Below are 24,976 nucleotides of genomic sequence, written 5' to 3' on the forward strand. Positions count from 1 at the left end.
GAGACCATGAAATGAGAAAGAGGATTTATGTACATTACTATAAGCCACTGTTTGCTTAGTCTAACTATAGTAATCTGCCATGTTCAAGTTGAGGAATATGATCTCTTCAAATAATGTAGTATATATACGCAGTGGAATACTAGCAGCCAACAAACACCCCAAATCTTGCCATTTGCAATGCCGTGGATGGAACCAAAGGGTATTATGCTGAGTGAAATAAGTCAATCAGAGAAAGACAATTATCATATGATCTCTCTGATATGAGGAATTCGAGAGGTGGGTGGGGGGTCATGGTGGGTAGGGAGGGAAAAAAATGAAACAAGATGGGAGCGGGAAGGAGACAAACCATAAGAGACTCTTAATCTCACAAAACTGAGGGCTGCTAGGGTGTGGGGGAGATGGATAGAGTGGCCGGGTTATGGGCATTGGGGAGGGTCTGTGCTATGCTGAGTGCTATGAAATGTGTAAGACTGATGATTCACATACCTGTACCCCTGGGGCAAATAATACATTATATGTCAATTAAAATAATTTTTTAAAAATCTCTTCAAATAAATACTTCTTCCCTCCTTTTTGGAGAGCTCATTAGTACATCGTCAAAGGTTCTGTGATTGCCAAACTGATAAAGCAGTATTAGGTAATCTTAAATGTCTTATAAATTTCTTGAGGCTCCTAAACCTAGTTTGTCTTTTTTTTTTTTTTTTAAGATTTTATATATTTATTTGAGAGTGAGCAAGTGCACAAGCAGTGGGGAGGGGCAGAGGGACAGAGAACAGCAGACTCCCCACTGAGCAGGGAGCCTGACTGGGCTCTATCCCAGGATTCTGGGTTCATGATCCCAGGTGCCCCAGAGCCTAGTTTCTATCCAAACAAGCTCCATGTTCAGCCTCAGCATATTTTTTTTTTGTTGTTGTTGTTTATTTCTTTTCAGTGTAACAGAATTGTTTCTGCACCACACCCAGTGCTCCATGCAATACGTGCCCTCCTTAATACCCACCACCTTGCTCGCCCAACCTCCCACCCCCTGCCCCCTTCAAAACCCTCAGGTTGTTTTTCAGAGTCCATAGTCTCTCATGGTTCACCTCCCCTTCCAATTTCCCTCAACTCCCTTCTCCTCTCGATCTCCCCATGTCCTCTGTTTTATTTGTTATACTCCACAAATAAGTGAAATCATATGATAATTGACTCTCTCTGCTTGACTTATTTCACTCAGCATCATCTCTTCCAGTCCCGTCCATGTTGCTACAAAAGTTGGGTATTCGTCCTTTCTGATGGAGGCATAATACTCCATAGTGTATATGGACCCCATCTTCCTTATCCATTCATCCGTTGAAGGGCATCTTGGTTCTTTCCACAGTTTGGCAACCGTGGCCATTCTCAGTGTATTTTTAATTTATGAAACCCCTTGCTTCACCTCTGCATATCAATCCTTTCCTTATAGTAGCAAAGAGAGGGTCTTGATCTCTAGAGTGTACGTCTCAATATTTCTTTCCTTGTTCCTCTGATTATTCTTTCCCTATCAATTCCAACTTCTTCCTGCCTACAGGACTTGTCTCTTTGGCTTTCAACCACTTTCTGTTCTCTACCATTGTAAAAATATTCTGCGAAAGCCTTTTCCTCTCCACTCCTGCTTGCTATCCCGTCTTTCATATCATACCGTTGAAGCATTACACAGTGATCACCTCTGTTTTCTGGCTCCCCATTTCCTTAGGAGGAGAGAAATCTCTTGCCTCTTTACTCTCTACCAGGTACAAAGGGCTATGAAGGTCCTAAATGTAAGGTGCTCTGTGAGCATCATCAGACCTGAGGATGGGGGGAGGGTGGGGGCTGAGCCATAAATGGGACCTAACGGGGGAGTGGGTAGTGGTTGGCCATAAGGGGAAGGATGTCCCAGATACAGGAAACCACGTGTGGAGTCACTGGGAGGTGAGAGATCATGGAACATCAAAGGACTAGGAGGAGTCTGTGCTGTAGACTGAATGTTTGTATATTGAAACTTAATCCTCAAAGTAATGGTATGCGAAGATGGTTAGTTCAAAAGGATGGAGCCCTTATGAATGGGGTTAGGATTCTTGTAAGAGAGATCCCAGACAGCTCCCTTGTCCCTTCTGCCATGTGAGGACACAGCAAGAAGACAGGCTGGTTGGCTGTGAAACATGAGGCAGGCTTTCCCCAGATGCTAAGTCCTGGTGGCTTGATTTTGGAACTCCCAGGCTTTAGAACTGGGAGGAAAATTTGAGTTGCTTAAAATCCACCTGGTCTTTGGTATTGTGCTGTAACAGCCTGAACTGACTAAGACACCCTGAGTCGGAAGAAATTCTGCCTTAAGACTGTAGGATCAACTTTTGTCCAAGAGTTTCTAGCCTGCCAGTCTCCAACAGGTTTCAGAGTTGCTCGCCTCCCTCAATAATGTGAGCCAATTCTTCAATTCCTTGAAATATTATCCCTCCTTTTAAGTATGTATGTATGTATATGAAATCTCCTACTGGTTCTGTTTCTCTGAAGAACTCTAAGGCAGGTAGTAAGGTTGGGTAAGAAGACTGGATTACATATGGCCTTCTAATTCATGGTAAGAACTTTAGCTCTAAGTTTTAGGTGAGAAGCTAATGGGGGATTTTGAGCTGAAGCATGACATGATCTCATATTTTAAAGACTCATTCTGGGGGTGCCTAGGTGGCTCAGTCAGTTAAGTGTCCAACTCCTGATCTCAGCTCAGGTCTTAATCTCAGAGTCCTGAGTTCAAGCTCCACATTGGGCTCCACACTGGGCTCCACACTGGGCTCCACACTGGGCATAGAGCCTATTTTAACAATTTTTGTGTTTTTAATGAAGAATTATTTGGGCTGCTGCACGGGGGGGAACAGAAGGTGATGGCGGCAGGGGGTGGGTAATAAGAGGTGATAAAATTCTGGACATATTCTCAAGGTAGAGCAAACAGAACTGCTTTTGTAATGAATGGGGAAGGAGTCAAGGGTGACACTAAGTTTTTTGGCCTGAGCAACTGGAATAATGGGGTTTAGAATAGGTTTGGGACACCATCAGTTTTGGAATAGGTTTGGGACACCCGCTCAGTTTCAGAAATCATGGAGTGAAAGGCCTGTTGGTCCTACCTGCAGAGACATCAACAAGGTGATTGCTTATGTGTGTGGCATTCAGAGGAGAGATTCAGGCTGGAAATGTGGGAATGATGACCGATATTGAATGTTATGTGCCAGAGCTTAGAGGATTTGGGTGAGCTGAAGGATGAAGGTGAGCCGGGGGAAGGAGGCAGGTGTAATTCTAGGTTTTTAGCTTGGACACTTGGTAGTCTCTGTCAGGGAACATGGAGCGTCTAAAGATGATGCTAGATTTTGTGTGTATTGTTTATAAGACATTTATGTAATTGGAAATGGAGATAGTGGAGGAGATCATACAGTCTAATTCAATCCTTTTACAGATGAGGAAATGGAGGTTCCAGCATGGCTAGCTTGAATTAGAGTGCCCAGTGCTCTTTTGGCCATACCAGTCCACTTGTAATTATAGGGAACACTGTGAAAGTAAAAGGCACATCTCTCTCTATCCCTAGATTGTCTAGTCATCCCTATACCAATTAAAAAAAAAAAAAAGAAAGAAATGAGAGAGAAAAAATAAAAAAACTTGAGTGGTCAGTTTGGATCTATGGTCAAGTGGGAATTCGTATGTATTTTGGGGAAGGGTGTGATGTCCCGGGCAGATCAAGACTATCCCAGTATTTTCAGGCTCAGCATTTTAATTTCAGGAAACTTTAGACTGTTGTGATATTGGGCCATTCCAGGCTAGACTTTTTTCAGGTAGAATACTTGGGTATCTGCATGTAACATTTTGTTTCACTTTAAAGTAATTCCTAGATGAACGAGCTTTAGTCAGAGATTATCATTGGCTAATATTGGAATATTGTTTGAATACCAAGAAAAGCTTGGGTAAAAGGAAGTAGAGAGGGTTTAGGGTGATAGTTCAAATCTCCAAGAAGTCCCCTGATGCTGGAATAGTGAGGTCAGCAAACTTGCATTCATTTTTCTTTCATTTATATAATTTTTTAAAAAAGAATTTATTTGACAGACAGAGATCACAAGTAGGCAGAGAGGCAGGCAGAGAGAGAGAGGAGGAAGCAGGCTTCCTGCTGAGCAGAGCGCCCAATGTGGGGCTCGATCTCAGGACCCTGAGATCATGACCTGAGCTGAAGGCAGAGGCTTCACCCACTGAGCCACCCAGGCGCCCCTCATTTATATAATTTTCTTTTCAGTGTTCCAAAATTCATCATTTATGCACCATACCCAATGCCTCATCTTGACCTCTGAGTAGCTGTGTGATTTAAGGTTAAATTTGTTGAATCTCTTTGGGCTATAAAATGGGAAGAATGATATCTACCACACAGAATTCTTCAAGGGAGTCAATCACCCAGCCTGGGAGAGGAAGCTCTTCATAATTGCCCCTTTCCCCACAGCAAAATCCTTATTAGTTATTCACGCACTAGCCAAGCTGGTGTTGAGGACCTACTAAGAGTCAGTTTTAACCCTTTGCCTTGACCTGATTCCTCACTCTTTCTAATCCTCATTTCCATTAAAAAGCAGGTATCTGGCAAGAGAGACTCTGTGGCTTGGGGATAGGGATGGGGAAAAGTGTTTTTGAAGGCAAGCCTGGGAGTATTCTCTAAGGGGCTGGGGAAGGCCAGTGAGTCCTAGTCATCCCATGGCGAGGCTCCCAGGGTGATATCGAGGGCTCAGGAAGGTTTTATGGTGTGTCCAGTGAGGGCTGGTTCCTTGCCAACAGTCAGAATTTCCCTACCCCACAAAAGAGAAAACCATCTGACATCAAGTTCTTAGTTTAGTACCACAGAGTACCATGAGTTGACAATTAGAGAAGTCTTTCCTGTTTACCCCTAGACATGGTAAGCCTCTTTGATTTTGGTGTGACTCTCAGAGGTAGCCCTATTGATGGCTGAGAAGAATTTTCCCACTAAATTGTGGAGACGTGGGTTCAGAGTTAGAATTCATTCACTCAAATAACAGTTAAAAGTTTTCAGACCTAGAGTCACAGCAGTAATTGCCTGATGTTAGTGAATCAGAGCAAGCTTTTTTTTTGGAAGCAGGGCAGAGAATAAAAGCCCTGAACCTCTACAGCATTCATTTACCTCTCAGCAGAGCTGGGGCTCCAGCCTCTAAGATTTTCTGGGGAAGAATCTCCCTGTGGGAACTTCAACAGTGCCTTCAACATCGCCTGCTACACAGAATTGCTGGAGAATTAAATGGCAAACTGTGCTAGCATGTGGTTAATGTTCCTAAAAGGGACCAAGTCCCACTCTGTCAACATACTATCCAAATACTTACTTCTAGTCATGGTTAATGCCAGACCCCACCAAAGTGTTAATTTCAGACAAGTGTGTTAAGAGCTAAACATGTTTACTGTGAGAAGAGGAAAGTTCTCTGTATATTTGGGGCCTTCCTGAAGTGTTTGCTGAAGATGTTCTCCTCGCTTACTTCATTGTTCTGCTTGGCAAGCTGGACAGGAATCACTTAATGAAAAGAACAAAGATGATATGTATTTCAGATGACTTCTAAGCGGACTATAAGAGACTCTCCGCCCTCTACTGTGAGTCTCTGCTAACAGGACAGGGTTGAGGCAAATCTATGAATTCTGGGGTTATTCACAAATTCTCTAACAGAGTGCTCCCACAGTACAACCCATGGGTGGAGAAGAATCTCAAATTATTTTATTTAAATGTAACAGTGTTGGGGCACCTGGGTGGCTCAGTCATTAAGCATCTGCCTTCAGTTCGGGTCATGATCCCAGAGTCCTGGGATCGAGCCCCGCATCGGGCTCTCTGCTCCGTGGGAAGCCTGCTTCTCCCTCTCCCACTCCCCTCCCCCTGCTTGTGTTCCCTCTCTCGTTGTGTCTCTCTTTGTCAAATAAATAAAATCTTAAAAATAAAGAAAGAAATGTAACAAAGTTTTTGAAGGCAGGTATTCCTGACTCAGATATCCACTGAATGTAGAATGTAGTCTGACAGCAATTGCATTTGGATTCTCTGTATCAAGAAGGAATCTGATAGGTAGGGAGAAATTTATTGCAGGAATACCTGCTGTGAAATTCTCTCATTATAGAATCTCAGGTATAACCTTCCTAAGCAGATTATCCTATGATCCTTCTAATCCGCAGTGGCACTGATGAGATGACTTAAGTCAAGTCTTGAGACTTAAAATATATGTTACAAGTTTTGAGACCTAGAGTCTCATGCTGAGTCTCATGAAGAGACCTTTATGCTGACAGCAGATAACAAAATCCCGGAACCCTATAGAGTATTCATTAAGCTGTCGGCAGAGCTGGGGCTCCAACCTCTAAGGTTCTTCTGGGCTCCTGCTCCCTACAGGAATTTCAACAATGCCTTCAACTTCACCTGCTACACAGAATTCCTGGAGGTAAATCAATAAATATTAAATATTAAATAAATATGTTTCTGTATAGAAACAGAATTAAGATCTTTAACCCTGAAGTTTATGTACCTAATGTGACCCATTTACTCTATTTCACAAGGGTGAGTATTCTGATTTATATGGTTTCTGAGTATTGACCTTCTGACACAAGGACCAAAGTTCTCTCATTTGTGTATGTGTCTAATACCATCTTGGAAAAATTTTTCTTCAATAGAAATTCAGCAAGCCTGCTTAGTTTTTCCATTTATAGGTCGGATCTTAAATTCTCATCACACTGAGCATCAATCATATCCGAGAAATTTCTGGGTATAAAAAAAAAAAAGACCTTTGATTACATAATCCATTTTCCTTTCATTTGAAGGTTAGGGAAAGTTCTGTTCAAGATGAAAAGATGGAGACAAAAGTTTAAATCTGTTTATTGTTGCCACCGTGGGTACATTCTCCTAATTCTCTGCCTCAAATCCCAATGATGCTTTTATACCTGCAACACGTGTGGATCTCTAGTTTCCTTGAGATGAAATGTTTGGCTTTGGAATGTCAGGCATCTTTCAGGAAACAGAGTGGTAATGTGTAAGATGAAATGTTTCAGTGACATTTCTTACATCACATGAAACTCACTGTGAAATGCCAGTAGATACAGTCCTTCATTGTATTTAGAGAGCCTGAAGTTTTTGTTTTTATGGAGACTAGAAAAGGAAATGTGAATTATATAAAATTTAAGTGCGATTAGAAATAAAAATATATCTTATACATTTATAGTACAAATTTTGCAAAGACTTCACAAGGCACGAAATCTTAGAAATTATAAAATTATTTTTGTTCCTTTTCTCCATTTTCTATAAGGTCAATTCCTAAGATACTTCCCTCTTTGTATTATATGAAATCAGCTTTCACCTTAAGGACGAGTGATAATAAATGAGGACCTACAGGGCCTCAAAAGATGATACTGAAGAAGAAAAGTTAATTAGGAAAAGCAGAAGTCTAAGCATTTGTTTAAGTTCTGATTAGTATTAGATGAAATCAACTTAACCCTTGTAAATCAGTTCTATTTATTTTTAGCTAATGTATGAAAAAGAATTTAAGTTATGCTACTTAAATATAATGATGTTTTGGAAAGCTGGTATTTTTGAAGATACGTATTTACATCAACTAAATGTGGAATGTAGTCAGTGTAGGACTTACTGTCCTTTAGTTTTATATCCAATAACTGCATCAAACCTAACATTGATCTTTCGTTTTAAAAATGCCAGGAAACGCTCCGGAAGGATCCTAAAAAAAAGGAAAAAAAAAAAAGGAAGTACATGAAAATAATTAGGAAATTAACATTAAGTACATTTGTAAAATATCTCTTCTTTTAAAATACTTACATTTATCATGTATCATCATTTTTTTGCATGAGAAAAAGAACTTCAGTTACATTCTATGTATGAGGCAGCTATATGTCATGTATAAATCAGATACTGGACTATAATCACATACAAACAGAGGAAGGAGGAATAGGCATGTACAAGATGGAAACTATTTTGGGGCTCCTGGGTGGCTCAGTGGGTTAAGCCTCTGCCTTCAGCTCAGGTCATGATCTCAGGGTCCTAGGATTGAGCCCCACATCGGGCTCTCTGCTCAGCGGGGAGCCTGCCCCCCCACCAACTGTCTGCTTCCCCCCTCCCTGCCACTGCCTGCCTCTCTGCCTACTTGTGATCTTCCTCTCTGTCAAAAAAAAAAAAAAAAAAGGAAAAAAAAAGGGGAAAAAAGGAAACTATTTGTTGGACTCTCTTTCTTCCTTTCTCTTTCTTCTTTCTTTCTTTCTCTCTTTAAGAATAAGGAAGTTTTTTGGATATTTCTTAAAAAAAAAACAGACTTCAGTCTTATTGCTCTAGTCCTCACTTAAATGGGTATTTGTAAAGTCTCCCCATTACAGCGCTGTTTTCTCATCTATCCACTATGGAAATGCCTGTAGGATGGAGCTTTCCATCCTATGGTCTCTGGAGAGCCTCAGATGAGGATCCTATAAGCCTTGTCTAAACACCAAAGGCATGATTTGTCTCTTGCTCCCCTTCACTACTATTTTCTCACAGATTTAAGTGCTGCATGATAGCTAACCTAAGACTGAGAAGGAAGACATTACCACATTCATAGCAGGGTCTGTTATCAGTAATTTCTCAACCCACAGAGATAGTACATATCTGTAATCTATAGTTTGGGTGTATCTTTTACCATGTATTATATTAAATAAGATTAGTTTTAAGATTAGGAGCTTTAACTCTGAGTCATTCCTCTATGATCCTTCCAATTCAATCCATTTTTTTTTTAAAGATTTTATTTATCTATCTATTTGTCGTAAAGAGAGAGAGAGAGAGAGCACAAGCAGGCAGAGTGGCAGGCAGAGGCAGAGAGAGAAGCAGGCTCTGCCTGAGCAAGGTGCCTGATGTGGGACTTGATCCTATGACCCTGGGATCATGACCTGAGCCGAAGGCAGTGGTTTAACTGACTGAATCACCTAGGCATCCCTAAATCCATTTCTTTTTCAAAAAGAAAATGAAGGAGGCTTCAACTCCTTTAGGGTAGGAGTGACTTGAAATACTTAATTTTTCAAACAGATACACACCTGTGTTTCTCAGAAGATCTGAGAGAGGAGGTGTCTAGAACTGAGGAATTGAGAGGCTAAAGTCTTTTAAAATAAGAAACATGATGTTGTAAAGGACGTGAGAACAGAACTAATTTTATACTTTATAGTTCAAAATATTATTAAAATGTTCCACTGAGAGACTGAGGGAGAACTACTAAATGAAAATGCAGATAAAGCACTTGGTTTTGAGCATAATGCTGAACAAGTTATTTAACTTGTGAGTTTAAATTCCCCATGGGAAAATGGAAAAATTAACGCCTGCTCTACAGTGTTCTTGTGAAGAATCAATGTGTTAATCTAAAATGCTTTAAACATTTTTTTTGTTTATGACGGACATATAGTAGGTCTAATTTTTTCCCCTTCCCAGCCTATACTGCAGGTTTGGGGCCAAACTACTGCAATAAAGCAAATATTACAATAAAGCAGGTCAAATGAATTTTTTGGTTTCCCAGTACACATAAAAATTATGTTTACACTATAGTATAGTCTATTAAGTATGCAATAGCATTATGTCTAAAAAAGTCTATAGACCTTAATTAAAAAATACTTTATTGCTAAAGCATGCTAACCATCATCTGAGCTTTCAGTGATCTGTAACCGGTGATCTGTAATCACTGATTACAGATCACTGTAAATATAGTTGTGAAAAAGTGTGAAATAGTTCAGGAGTTATCAAAATGTGACAGAGACAGGAAGTCAGCAAATGGTGTTGGAAAAATGACACTGGTAGAGTCGCTTGATACAGGGTTACCACGAACCTTCGGTCTGTAAAAACACAGTATCTGAGAGTACAGTGAGATGGAGGGCAATAGAATGAGATATGCCGGTACTTAAGAATATTGAGGAATTCATCCCATTCCAGTAAGACTGAGAGAATCTAAACAGAATATGTAAGTCGCCATAACTATAGTTGACCTTGCACAACACACATGTGCCTTTGATGCTCCAAAAACTTAACTACTAAAAGCCTACTGTTGACCAGAAGAAGCCTTATTGAGAAGCTAAACAGTTAATAACACGTTTACATGTTATATGTATTATACACTATATTATCTTCCCCCTTCCTTATACTATATTCTTACAATAAAGTAAACTAAAGAAAATGTTACTAAGAAAACCATAAGGAAGAGAAAATACATTTACAATACTGTGCTGTAACAACAACAAAAAATCCATCTCTGGACCCCTGCATTTCAAAGCCATGCTGTACAGGATCAGCTGAATATACAGACATCTGACCAGATGGCATTAAAAAAGGCCTGGCAACTGAGCACCAAAGTTTGATTCAGTCAGAGAAAAAATCAGGGCAATGCTAATAACAGTGTAAATTATAATAATAATAGCTATATATAACATTTACTGAGTATTTACAATATACTAAATACTTTAAATGCATCATTTTACTTATTTCTCACCATCCTATAATGTCTTACTATCTCCATGTGGCAGATGAAGACGATGAGCTTCTAAGAAGTTCAACAATTTGGGATGCCTGGGTGGCTCACTTGGTTAAGAGTCTGCCTTTGGCTGAGGTCATAATTCCAGGTCATAAACCTGGGATTTGAGTCCCACATTGGGATCTTTGCTCAGCATGGAGCCTGCTTCTTCCTCTGCCCCTCCCCCACTCATGCCTGTGCACACACACACTACACTCTCTCTCTGACAAATAAATAAAACCTTATAAAAAAAAAGGAAGTTAAACAACTCATTTTGTGTTCATGTGATGAGCAAGTCACAAACACAGCTTCCTTTAACTCCAAAGCACAAAATTTGAGTCTCTATATTAATGGTCTAGGAAATAGAATTAATTTATTAAATCAACAAACATTTTGGTGCCCCCCCATATGTCCATCAACTCTTCAAAGTATAGGGGTTACACACAGTGATGAAAACAGGTGAACTTCCTTCTCTCATAGACTTACATTCTAAAGGACTGTAGTCACTGAGCGCTTACTTACGAAATGTAACAAAAATAATGCTAAATACATCACAGGTTTTAACCTGGTTATTCCCAGGAGATCCTTGAGTTTTGCCACCTAAACTTCTAAGGGATGTACAACTATAGCTCCTTGCAGAAGGGGCTAAAAAGCCTGACATGTGTCATGCATGCTTTTGATCTCTTGAAATTTTTTCAGTTCCGAGGTCAAGTCATTCTCAAAGTACAATCTTGAACCAACTGCCTGTGACAGTTGCCTGTTAAAATACAGATGTCTGGGTCCCAACCAAAATATCCTATATTAAATCCTTTAGAGGTCAGATCCAAAGCATCTATTTTTTTTTTTTAAAGATTTTATTTATTTATTTGACAGAGATCACAAGTAGGCAGAGAGGCAGGCAGAGAGAGAGGAGGAAGCAGGCTCCCCACTGAGCAGAGAGCCCGATGCGGGGCTCGATCCCAGGACCCTGGGATCACGACCTGAGCCGAAGGCAGAGGCTTTAACCCACTGAGCCACCCAGGCGCCCCAAAGCATCTATTTTTTAAAATTATCTTCCCAGGGTGCCTAGGTGGCTTAAGTCAGTTAAGTGTCTACCTTTGTCAGGTCATGATCTCAGGGTCAGGAGATCGAGCCCCATGTCGAGCTCCCTGCTCACGTGGAACCTACTTCTTCCTCTCCTCCCTGCCTGTGCTCTCTCCCCCTATCTCTCTCACTTTCTCTCAAATAAATAAATAAAATCTTCAAAAAAAAAATTATTTTCCCAAGCAATCCTGATATCCCACTATGTTGCAGAAGCCCAACTGTAGGAACAGAGAACAAGAAGCTGGCTGGCTGGCTTCCTTCTTTCCTTCCTTCCCTCTTCTAACCTAAGTCACCTCTTCACATTCCCCTCATGACCTGGACCAGCCTCACTGCTACACAGTGTTCCCATGTGAGTAACGAGGCAATGTGCTATCAGGAAGGTAAGTTAAGCCAATGCGTTCCAATCTTGGCTGTATGTCAGAATCACTTGGAAAGTTGTATCTCTCAGAGACCAGCCCACAATCCAGGTCAATTACATCAGTCGTGGGTAGCAGCTCCCAGGCCTTAGTATTTTGGAAACTCCCAAGCGAATTCCAACATGACCAAAGCTGAGCACTACTGCCCTAAAGAAATGCTTCTCAAATTTGAATATGCATTCAAATCAGCTGTGGATCCTACAGGAATGCAAACTCTGACTCAGGATATCCAGAGATTCTGTTTTTCTAACAAACGCCCAGGTGATGCTGATGCCACTGGTCCGTGCAAGTAGTAAAGCTCAAGGATCTTTAAAATTATAAAATGTATTTAACAATTCCTATCCCTCAGTGTGACTCTGCACAAAATAAGAGCTTGATGATTATCTTTGTGTATTTAGATGAATACCTAAAACCTAACTATGGTCTCTTCTAATATTGTTGTTCTAGGATTCCATCATGTAATAATGCTGAAAAACTATACTTCTCTATAGTCATTCATCCAAGAGACAAGACTTTCAGAAATATACACCTTTCATTCTCTAGAAAGAAAACTTAAAAACTTGTGGAAATTATTGAGTTCATTTACTCAACTGCTATACAAACGCTGCTTTAAGGATTAACAAACGTGGTTTTAGAAACTGATGTGGATTGGGATGCCTGGGTGGCCCAGCTGGTTAAGTGTCTGCCTTTGGCTCAGGTCATGATCCCAGGGTCCTGGTACTGAGTCCCACACCAGGCTCTCTGGTCAGAGGGGAATCTATTTCTCCTTCTGCTCCCCCTGCTTGTGCTCTCTCTCTCTCTCTTTCTCTCTTTGACAAATAAAAATCTTTAAGAAAAAACAACTGACTGGGGCGCCTGGGTGGCTCAGTGGTTTGGGCTGCTGCCTTCGGCTCGGGTCATGATCTCAGGGTCCTGGGATCGAGCCCCACATCGGGCTCCCTGCTCTGCAGGAAGCCTGCTTCCCTCTCTCTCTCTCTCTCTGCCTGCCTCTCTGCCTACTTGTGATCTCTGTCTGTCAAATAAATAAATAAAATCTTTAAAAAAAAAAAAAGAAAAAAAAGAAAAAACAACTGATAGACATTGAAACTTAACTTTTTTTAAAAAACTTAATTCCATTTAATTGTACTTTAACAAATGTCTGGTTTAAATCTAAATACAAATATGTAATACATAAATCTTCTAATGGTGATAAATGTAAATGTCACTTACTTTTCCACCACTGTTAAAAAGCTTATTGAAGATGGAATAAAAATCATTTTCTCCTCAGTCAGGATCCCATTCATCAGCCTGTCTACCACTTCCTCAGGTTCCAGGGTGGGTCCCAAACTGAAATCAGAAGCAGTCGTCAGCAAAAAAACATTTCACAGAAGCACCTACTTTAGTTAGGTGCTAAACAAAGAAGTTAAATTACCAAAGGAATCATAACGTAACAGCCTTGTAGCATCTGGCCCATTAGAAGTGCTCAAAAATAGTAGCTGCTTTAGCATGAATATTAACAACATCCACTTCTTTGGTGCTCATCATGTACTATGCACTGTGCTAAACACGCTCCGTAGGTCCTCTCACTGAAGTTTGCAACAACCTGTGACGGAGAGACTACAGTTCCTATTTTGCAAATGAGAATTACATAAGAAACCAGGAGTCAAAAATAACTGAACTGGATTAGGACTGACAAATTCACTTCTAAATCTTTAGAAGTTTTGGAGCACCCGGGTCGCTCAGTCAATCAGGTGTCTGCGCCTTCAGCTCAGGTCATGGTCCCAGAGTCCTGGGAGGGAGCTCGACCTCGGTGGGCTCCCTGCTCAGCAGGAAGTCTGCTTCTCCCTCTTCTTCTCCCTCTCCTCCTGCATGTCCTCTCTTTCTCTCTCCCTCTCTCAAATAAATAAATGAAATCTTAAAATGAATCTTTAGAAATATTGGGGAAAAAGCCAGATATCATTATACAAGTTTTATTACATACCAAGACTCATCAGCAAACAATTTCTAAAGTGTCAGAGAAAATTAAAATATAAAAATGTGCCTGGCTCCTAGTATCCAAAATCTATAAAGAATTATCAAACTGAAAGCCCAAAGAATAAATAATCCAATCAAGAAGTGGGCGGAAGATAGAACAGACATTTTGCAAAGATGACATCCAGATGGCCAACAGACACATGAAGAAGTGCTCAACATCACTCATCCTCAGGGAAATACAAATCAAAACCACAATGAGATACCACCTCACACCAGTCAGAATGGCTAAAATTAACAAGTCAGGAAACGACAGATGCTGGCAAGGATGTGGAGACAGGAGAACCTTACTACCCTGTTGGTGGGAATGCAAGCTGGTGCAGCCACTCTGGAAAACAGCATGAAGGGTCCTCAAAAAGTTGAAAAGAGAGCTACCCTACAACCCAGCAATTGCACTACTGGATATTTACCCCCAAAATACAAATGTAGTGATCCAAAGGGACACCTGCACCCCAATGTTCATAGCAGCAATGTCCACAATAGCCAAACTATGATGTCTATAGTTTGATGTCCATCCACAGATGAATGGATAAAGAATATGTGGTATATATACAAAATGGAATATTATGCAGCCACAAAAAATGAAGTCTTGCCATTTGCAAGAGCCAAGATGTCTATCAACAGATGAATGGATAAAGAAGATGTGGTATATATACACAACAGAATATTATATAGCCATAAAAAATGAAGCTTTGCCATTTGCAACAACATGGATGGAAGTAGAGTGTATTACAGTAAGCAAAACAAGTCAATCAGAGAAAGACAATTACATGACCTCACTGATATGTGGAATTTAGGAAAGTGGAATTTAGGAAATTTAGGCAGAGGATCATAGGGGAAGAGAGGGAAAAATGAAACAAGATGAAAACAGAGAGGGAGACAAACCATAAGGGACTCTTAATCTTAGGAAACAAGCTGAGGGTTGCTGGAGGGGAGAGGCGTGGAGGGATGGGTTAAGTGGGTGATAGACACTGGGGAGGGCATGTATTGTAATGAGCACTGGGTATTATATAAGACTGATAAATCACAGACCTGTACCCCTGACACAAATAATATATGTTAATTAACTGAATCTAAATTAAAAATAAAATAAAAATATTTTTAAAAACAAAATGAAAAATGTGCCCAGCTCTAGGTCCTTCATCTCCATAGGGAGCCCTTATATTTACTAAGCCTTGATTTAGTTTTCAGCCTTATTACTTAGTTCCGTATTGCATCCTCACTGTATAATCACGCTGGCATACTAACTATGGAGTAGCAGGAGGTCTCCAAAAGGTGGCCTTTGCCATCTGCATGTTAGATCATGTGCACTTAGGATGGTGTTATGCAAGAATTGGCCCTCGGTTTTTAAAATTTTGGTGGTGACTTAGAAAAAAAGATATATAATTAATTACACTCATGAAATCTGCCAACATCACCAAACTATTTGAGTAACATTCTGGGGAGGCAGATTTTTAAATGTGTGTGACTAGTTAAGAGAAGTGAGACAAAAAGAACTGGATGAGATTTGTTAGGAACAAATATAGAATAGTTCATTTGGAAAGAAAAAATATGCAGTGAAGTAAGATTAGGACAGTTGAGAAGTACTATATAGTATTAGTGGGTGATGTACATACTTACATATATATACACACACACACATATATATATGTATATATATATAAAATTCTACAGTATTGTACTTAAAAGTACAATACTTCCTAAGTATTCCTAAGTGGAATATAAGAAACAATGCAGAGGATCATAAAGGAAGAGAGGGAAAACTGAATGGGAAGAAAACAGAGAGGGAGCCAAACCATGAGAGACTGACTCTTGACTCCAGGAACAAACTGAAGGTTGCTGTGGAGGAGGTAGGTGGGGGAATGGGGTAACTGGGTGATGGGCATTAAGGAGGGCACGTGATGTAATGGGCACTGGGTGTTATACACAACTGATGAATCACTGAACACTATACCAAAAACTAAGGATCTGCTATATGTTGGCTAATTGAATTTAAATTAAAAAGTGAGCATGATAGGGCGCCTGGGTGGCTCAGTGGGTTAAGCCGCTGCCTTCGGCTCAGGTCATGATCTCAGGGTCCTGGGATCAAGTCCCGCATCGGGCTCTCTGCTCAGCAGGGAGCCTGCTTCCTCCTCTCTCTCTCTCTCTCTGCCTGCCTCTCTGCCTACTTGTGATCTCTCTCTGTCAAATAAATAAATAAAATCTTTAAAAAAAAAAAAAAGTGAGCATGATAATTGAATATATGAAGGAGAGCAGAGTTTAAAATATCTATGGTATGACCTTTCATTCTCAGCATAGGGCAGTCATTTATGAAAATACTGTGCTCCTCCTGGATCCTGAAGTATTACATAGGAAAAATGTGGAGATGCAACAGAAGAGGAAATGTAATAACAAAGATGACAGCTTTTGGTCCAGAGGAGGTAAAAATGAAAGGCAATCGAAGCCTGAAGAAGACTAAGCCCTCCTTTGGCCTGTGGTATAAGCAGAGCGTCAACAAAAATGAATTCAGAAACTGAAAGATGCTTGTGCCTTCAAGTGTTCAGGAGGAAATTCACTTCTTAGCATACTGCTACCAGACTTCACTATTCCCACGCTCCATGAAAATGCACAGACACCTGTGTGCGCAGTACAGCATACTTCCCCACTCACACTGTGGCCTTGTGAACCTCCCAGTCAAATGGTCTTGCACTGACTAAACTTTTCTTAGTGTACTTGATCGCTTTACTCAAAGTCTCAGCCTCTGTCAAAGAAATTTTCATCGAATTTAATGGCTAGCCAATACCATGATTTTTAAAAGGCCAAAAAGAAAAGACTTTCAGAAAATACTATCTTGGCAGAATAAAATCTTAATCATTAAAATATCAGTACATGGAAAATTATTTTTCCCTGATAGTAGTAAGAATCTAATAGTAGTAAGTAGTAAGAGTCTAATAGTAGTAAGAGTTGCAAATCCTATTAAATAAATGCCCATGATGGATTTTGTAGAAACCGTCCCCAAATACTCTAGGCCTCTCTGTTGGTGTAGGGAAGAAGAATGCATGTGGGGGTATAGGGATGCTTATGGACAAAGAGTATTTTCAGGCAGAAGGACTATGTTTGATTATCTAGCTACCACTTAAGTGGCTGAGTAAGTTTGGGAAAGATATTTCTACTCTTCAACGTTTGGAGGTTTTGGTTTTTGTATCTAATCTGAAAATGGGGTTAATGCAGTGATATGCTAGTAAATGTTTTGCAACTGGCTCTCTACGGCCAGAGTTCCCCTTTTTGTAGCATTTCCTTTCTATGGTGTAAAGACTCTCACCAGGGTGGATTTCAAGCTCTCAATGCTGTGTCGCTGAATGAACATAAGCTGGCTTCAGCAGGCCACTGCTCATGTGCATGGAAGCACTGTACACAATCATACTATACAAATGTTGTCACCGTCTTACATAACATTTTCTTTTGTATGGTACTCGGCAACAAAAACTATTATCTTTGTGTAGCACAGACGAAAATTAAACTCTTAAAAAATTTTATGTATATTTCATGTAGGAGAGTAGATGTTTTTAAAAGGATGTTGAACAAAAATTCTTGGCTGTCAAAAAATCTAAAAAATTCATATTATTCTACACTGTTGGGAATGGAGGGAGAGAACTTATGTGGGGAAAGAATATTTAATTAAAAATTGTTCATATACATAACAGAGCTCCAAAATACATGAAGCAAAAATGGACAGAATTGAGGGAAAACACAGTTTAAAAATAGGAACTGGAATCATACGGTTTTGCTTACTTGTGGAGCATAAGGAATAACACGGAGGACATGTGGAGAAGGAGAGAAGGGAGTTGGGGGAAACTGGAAGAGGAGACGAAGCAGGAGAGACTGTGGACTCTGAGAAACAAATTGAGGGTTTTGGAGGGGAGGGGGATGGAGGGTTGGGTGAACCTGGTAGTGGCTATTAAGGAGGGCATGTATTGCATGGAGCACTGGGTGTGGTGCATAAACAATGAATTCTGGAACACTGAAAAGAAATAATAAAATAAAATAAGAACTGGAGACATTAATCTTACTTTCAACAATGACTTGAACAACTAGACATATTAGCAAAGAAACAGAGAACTTGAATAGTGTAAGCCAACTGGACCTCCCAGCATCTAGAGAATGCTCCATCCAAAAACATTCTTCTTAATGGCACACAGAACATCATCCAGGACAGACTGTACGTGAAACCACAAAACAATTCTTGTGAAATTTTTAAAAAGACCAAAATCATACAAAATATGTTCTCCAACCACAACAGAATAAAATCGGGAATCAGTAACAGAAGGAAAACTGGAAAATTCACGAATATGTGGAAATTAACCAGTGGGACAAGGAGGAAATCACAGAAAATTAGGAAATAGTTTGAGATGAGTGAAAGAATACAACATATCAAAATTTATGAGATGCAGCAAAACCAGTGCTCAGAGGGATATTTATAGCTGTAAGTTTAAAAAACCCGAGATCTCAAATCCATAACCTAACTTCTCACCTTAATAAACTAAAAAAAAGAACTAAATATAAAGCAAGCAAAATGAAAGAAATCATGATTAGAGCAGGGATAAATGACATGGAGAATAGATTATAGTAGAAAAAATAAATGAAACCAAAAGTTGGCTCTGTGAAAAGATCAACAAAATTAACAAACTTTTAGCTAGACCGACCAAGAGAGAAGACAGATTATTATGAAAATGAGGACATTATTGCCTACCTTACAGACATAAAAGGGGTTATAAGAGAATACTATGAACAACCGTATACCAACAATCAGATAATCTACAAGAAGTGTACAAATTCCTAGAAACACATAAAGCACTAAAACTAATTCAGGAAAAAATATAAAATCTGAGTAACCTTTAATAACAGATTGAATCAGAACCAAAACAACAACAACAACAAAAACCCACAAACCCCCGCCAGCAAAGAAAAGCCCAGGACCAAATAAATGGCTTCATGAGAAACTCTACTCAATGTTTAAAGAATTAACACCAGTCCTTCTTAAAGTTATAAACCAGAATTACCCTTTAACTAAAGCCAGACTAAGGTATCACTAGAAAACTAAGTAACAATATCTCTTATGAGTACAGATACAAATACCCTCAACAAAATCCAGCATCAAACCAAATGCAGCATGGTAGTAAAAGGATTATAAAGGTTGCTGGGTGGTTCAGTTGGTTAAGCATCTGCCTTCAGCTCAGGTCATAATTCTGGAGGCCCTGATCAAGCCCCATGTCAGGCTCTCTGCTCAGCAGGGAGTCTGCTTCTCTTTCTCCCTCTGACCCTCTTTGCTTGTGTTCTCTCTCACTCTCTCTCAAATAAGTAAATAAAATCTTAAAAAAAAAAAAAGAGCATTATATACCATAGCCAAATGAGATTTATTGCAAGAATGCAAGGTGGGGGCATCTCGGTGGCTTGGTTGGTTAAGCGTCCAATTCTTGGTTTCAACTGAGCTCATGATCTCGGGGTCTTGAAATTGAGCCCTGCATCAGGCTTGGTGAGGAGTCTGTTTGAGATTCTCTACCTCTCCCTCTGGCCTTCCCCTCAGCTCCTCTCTCTCTCTCTCTCTCTCTCTCAAATAAATAAATAAATAAATAAAAGAACACACAAAAAACTCCGAGAATGCTAGGTGGTTCACCATATAAAAATCAATCATTATAATATATCATATGAAAAGTCCCACATGATCATCTCAATAGGCACAGAGAAAGCATGTGACACAATCCAACATGCTTTCATGCGGGAGAAAAAAAAGCACTCAACAAACTAGGAACACAGGGAACTTCCTTAAGATGATTTCGTAAGTACTTGTATGCTGCAGCTTGATTTGATTAAGCAGAGTGGAGTAAAGAAAATGACAGGACTTATTAAATATGAAAAGATGACCATCAGCTTTTCTGATAATCAAAGAATATTAATATAACACAGGGCACCTGGGTGGCTCAGTGGGTTAAGCCTCTGCCTTCGGCTCAGGTCATGATCTCAGGGTCCTGGGATCAAGCCCTGCATCAAGCTTTCTGCTCAGCAGGGAGCCAGCTTCCCCTCTGTCTCTCTGTCTGCCGCTCTGCCTACCTGTGATCTCTGTCTGTCAAATAAATAAATAAAATCTTTTAAAAATATATTAATATAACACAGAAGTACTTTTTTATTCATCATATTGACAGAGATTAAACATGTTGGGGTCTGGGTGGCTCAGTTGGTTAGGCATCTATCTGCCTTCGGCTCAGGTCATGACCCCCAGGTCCTGGGGTGGAGCCCCACATTGGGCTCCCTGCTCAGTGATGAACCTGCTTCTTCCTCTCCCTCTGTCCCTCCCCCTGCTTTTGCTCTCTCTTTCTCTCTATCTCAAATAAATAAATAAAATCTTTAAAAAAAAATAAAAAAACTTGTGCTAATATTCAAAGCTGGCAAAGGTAAGGGGAATGGGGTATAAAGTACTCAGGAGAATCCTGAAGGGCAATCTAATAAATCTATCAAAAGTAAGCAAGTTCCTACTCTTTGCAATTTCATTAAAAAAAAAAAAAAAAGGTAACAAAATGGTTAGAAAAGTGAGCAAAGATACATATGCCCATCTACATATATACACAGCAGGGGTCCCTATTATTTTTTAATTGCCATGAGTACAGCTTTGCCAGAAGAGGGCACTCTTGCCCACAAGGTAGGTTAGTTTGGGCAACCCTGTCCTGGGAGCAAGGTTAAAAAACTCAAATACAATTTTTAGAAATATGGTGTCTTTTTTTAACTGCCAAAAAACAACCTGGGTGAAAAAAACTGACCCAAATATATTATATCAGGGCCCCATGAAGGTTTTCCTCCTGAAACTAATGGAGGAAACTGGCAAATCTTATCCTTGAGGATGGAACTCACCTCTTCCTTTCACCTTTCCTCTTAATTATAATGGACTCTTTAAAAAAAAAATATGTTATTTATTTTTATTGAGAGCTAATCAACATATCATATAACACATATAACTTTAAGGTGTATGATGTGTCGATTTGATACCTTTATATATTGCAATATGATTACCATGGAGTTAGCTAACACCCCTACCACATGATTGATTGTGTGTGGGGGTCATGGGAACAATTAAGATCTAGCCTCTTAGCAACTCTGATGTTTATAATACAGTACGGCTGTCTACAATCACTATGCTGCACACTGAAACTCCAGGAGTTATTCATCTACTGGTTGCAAGTTTTTGCTCTGAAATGATTAGCTCCTAGTGCTCCCACCCACGGCCCCACCCCCTGGTGCTCCCATCCTAGCCTCTGGTAACTACTGTTCTACTCTGTTTTTAGGAGTCCAGCTTTTTTAGAGTCCACACATAAGGGAGATCATCTAGTACTGACAGGTTAGTGAAGTTTTATCTTCTTTCTACTCCTCCTGGTCAGCTCTACTCCTCAGGCCCCCGAATTAATTTGTCCTTTATATTCTCTCTTCAGGGTCCCATGAGGGTTTACTTGATTAATACAGATGAATTAAAACACTGGCCTTCTGAAGTAAATATGCTCATGTTCGTTTTCTAACAAAATTGTATCTTAAAAATAGGCTCTTGGGGGCACCTGGGTGGCACAGTCGGTTGGGTGTCTAACTCTTGGCTTCGGCTCAGGTTGTGATCTCAGGGTGATGGGCTCAAGCCCTGCACTGGGCTCCACTCTCAGCCTGGAGTCTACTTGGGTTTCTCCCTCCTTCCAGTGCTCCTCTCCCTGTATGCTTTCTCGCTAAAATAAATACATTTTTAAAGATGGGCTCTTGGACAATTTGATAGATTCTTCAGGGGGTGTGAGATCTTTGGACAGCTACCAAATTTCCACCTGATGTTGACTTTCTACTCTACCTGTGGGTAGACATATTTAGGTTAAGGTGTTTTTAAATAGAACCTGCTATTTTCCCTAAGTGCCACAATGAATATTTTTCATTAACTTAAAATATATTTCCATTAAAGGTAGATGAATGGGGGGAAAGAGGAGAAAAATGTGAGAAGGCAAAATAAAATTTAAAAAAGGAATCTTAGGGTGCCTGGGTGGCTCAGTTGTTAAGTATCTGCCTTCAGCTCAGGTCATGATCCCAGGGGTCCTGGGATCGGGCCCCACATCAGGCTCCTTGCTCAGCGGGAAGCCTGTTTCTCCCTCTCCCACCCCCCCTGCTTGTGTTCCCTTTCTCATTGTCTGTCAAATAAATAAATAAAATCTTTTTAAAAAAATTGAATGTTAGCACAATAGATAATCTAAAAGTAGATCCAAGTAAATATGCAGGTTTATTCTAAAGATGGTATTTCAAAGCACTGAAATAAATGATATAGTATTTAATAAATAGTGCAAAATAACTTATTAACTATTTGGGAAAAACAAACAGGACCATGACCTTATTTCTTAAAGTAAATGTGGGTGGAGCAAAGGTCTAAATGTGACAGTACAACCATAAAAGTACTAGAAAAAAGACATAGGTGGATAATTTCCTAAGCTTGGGGAGAGGAAGACCTTTATAAACACCTCGTAGAACCTAAAGGCCATGAAGAAAAAAAAAAAAAAACCTGAGAAGTTTTAATGTAAAACTAAATAAAAATAAGTTTAACGGCAAATAGCCAGCTGGGGAAAAATATATGCAACATGTATGACATACAAAAGGGCACCTTGAATGTACAACAAACTCCTAGATACCAGTTTCAAAACTCGATAGCTCAGTAGAAAAGATGAGCAGAGGCCATGAAACAGGCAATTCACAAAAGAAGTCAAACTACCGAAAAACCAAAGAAAACACCTGACTCTAGCTACTAGGTCATCAGGAAACAAAGACGATCCTTCACAGAGGGCAAGGGCAGAACATCTGCAGAAGGCAGACCAGTGAGGAAGGAGAAGTGGAGGTGCTCTCCCCACACCGTGGTACACGGTGCAGCACTCCCCAGGCAGCTGGGCAGTAGAAAGGAATATTAAAATTCGTATTACCCTCTGACCCAGTAACACCACTTCTAAAATCTACCCGAAGGAGGGGTGCCTGGGAGGCTCAGTCGGTTGAGCGTCTGTCTTCAGCACAGGAATGATCTCAGGGTCCTGGGATGGAGCCCCATGCCAGGCTCCCTGCCCAGTGAAGAGTCTCCTTCTCTCTCTGCCCCTCCCCCCATCCGTGTTCTCTCTCTCTCTCACAAATAAATAAAATTAAAAAAAAAATTCATTTCAATCCAATCCAATCTACCTGAAGGAGATGGTACCAAAACGTGAAAATGTGTGGCATTAGGATGTGGCACTAGATCTCTGCCCTCCTCTGTCCCCTTCTCTCCCCAGATCCCTTAGTTCCCCTCCAACCTGGGGCGGGTGGGGGGGGGGGCGGGCAGGGAAATGTGGAAGAGAAGCCCCAGGCCCAAGATTCCATCTGCTTTCCTTCCTAATCCCAGAGTGGGGGCAGGAAAAGAGGGTGGCATCCCCAGCCTCCGGCACTGAGGAAGAAGAGGGCTCCTAACCCCTGAACTCTGACCCCCCACCCACCACATCCCCTTTTCCCCCTGAGCCCAGGACTGGGCCACTCCTGGGTGGAGCCGTGAGTTCCAGCTTGGCTCACATCGAGAATGTAAGAACTACAAACAAAATTTCTATTAAATTAAGCTTTGTATCAAAAACAAAGCAAAACAAACCAAACAAAAAACAGCTGTGCCAGGGGAAAAGATCACTAGTAGACACAACAGTTCAGACTAAGTAATCAATACAATTTATGGTAAAACTCTGTATTTACTGACAGGAAATGATGTCCACAACATACTGCTGAGGGAAGTTAAATACCTGACTTACAGCCTTCAGGACCCCACTGTAATATATACCATTTACATAAAATTCAGACATTTAAACAGTATACAGAGAGATGTCTAGAAGAAAGTTCACCAAAACGTTGAGTAGTCTGCACTGGATAGAGGGTTTCAAGGAAACTCAAAAAGAACCTTTCCTACTTACTTGTATTTTTTTATGTATCGGAATTTTCAAAAAGTACGTATCATGTTTACAAAGACATTAAAACTATGCCCAAAGAGGAGAAAAATTAAAAGTTAACCTCAGAACTGATCCTTTATAGTTTTATTTATTCATTTGTTTATTTTAGAGAGGGAGATGGGGTGGGGGAAGGGCGGAGGGAGAGGGGGAGAGAGAGAATCCTAAACAGGGTCCATGCCCGGCTCAGAGTCACATGCAGGGCTCCATCTCCTGACCCTGAGACCACGACCTGAGCTGAATTCAAGGGTCAGAAGTTTAACCACCTAAGCCACACAGGCGGCCCTGTAATTTTATTTTTTAACTAAGTAAAGACCGGTACTTATTTTGGAGGATAACCTCTATTACCAAAGGAAGGTGTTTTTCACCCTGGTCCTGGGTTATCTGTATCAGAATTGCTGATGGTGCTTGTTTAAGAGAGCCCCAAGGCTCTCTCCCCACCACCACTCTCTCCCAGCCAAATCCAGGCAATCAACCACTCTGGGGGTGGGACCCCCTATATGGTTCCCAAGCACTCCTGGGGAAATGTATGTATACTTAAGTCAGAGAACCACTGCCCAGGAAAAGAAAAAACAAAAAAAGGAGGATTAGCAAGTTCACCTGAGTTAACTCATATTTGTTTATATACATTCTCTCCCTCCCTCTGTCTCTCCACCTGTTTTCCCACACTGTATAGGAGATGAAATTGAGATGAGCTAAGGGCATCAGATATCAGGTTTAAAGGATTAAAATATTTAAGAAAACCCACAGAATGACTGATATTCATGGTAATCACCAACCCTCGTCTCAACTTACGCAGTACTTGGGTTTTTGATGAAGCCAGTGTTTATGAAATTAGGGCAGAGACATGTTGTTTTGACTCCAGTTCTTTCTAAAGCAGCCAGTTCTTCAGTCAAAGCTTTATGAAATCCAACAGCAGCAAACTTGCTTGAACTGGAAATAAACAAAGAGAGGTCACAAAAGGATT

At 40.3% G+C, this 24,976-nt stretch overlaps 1 protein-coding gene across 1 annotated transcript in view; it reads right to left on the reverse strand.

The window, feature by feature from the left end:
• Positions 1-6,848: 6,848 nt before the first annotated feature.
• HSD17B11 (hydroxysteroid 17-beta dehydrogenase 11) overlaps positions 6,849-24,976 on the reverse strand; it is a 37,987-nt gene continuing 19,859 nt past the window's right edge. The window contains exons 5-7 of the mRNA XM_032332831.1: positions 24,805-24,942; positions 13,220-13,336; positions 6,849-7,718 (exon numbers count right to left, since the gene is read on the reverse strand). Of these exons, the coding sequence (XP_032188722.1) occupies positions 7,628-7,718; positions 13,220-13,336; positions 24,805-24,942 (346 nt within the window). The 3' untranslated portion in view covers positions 6,849-7,627. The remainder of the gene's footprint in view (positions 7,719-13,219; positions 13,337-24,804; positions 24,943-24,976) is intronic.

Source organism: Mustela erminea, chromosome 2 (assembly GCF_009829155.1).
Source record: "Mustela erminea isolate mMusErm1 chromosome 2, mMusErm1.Pri, whole genome shotgun sequence".
In the NCBI taxonomy this organism is placed as follows: Eukaryota; Metazoa; Chordata; class Mammalia; order Carnivora; family Mustelidae; genus Mustela; species Mustela erminea.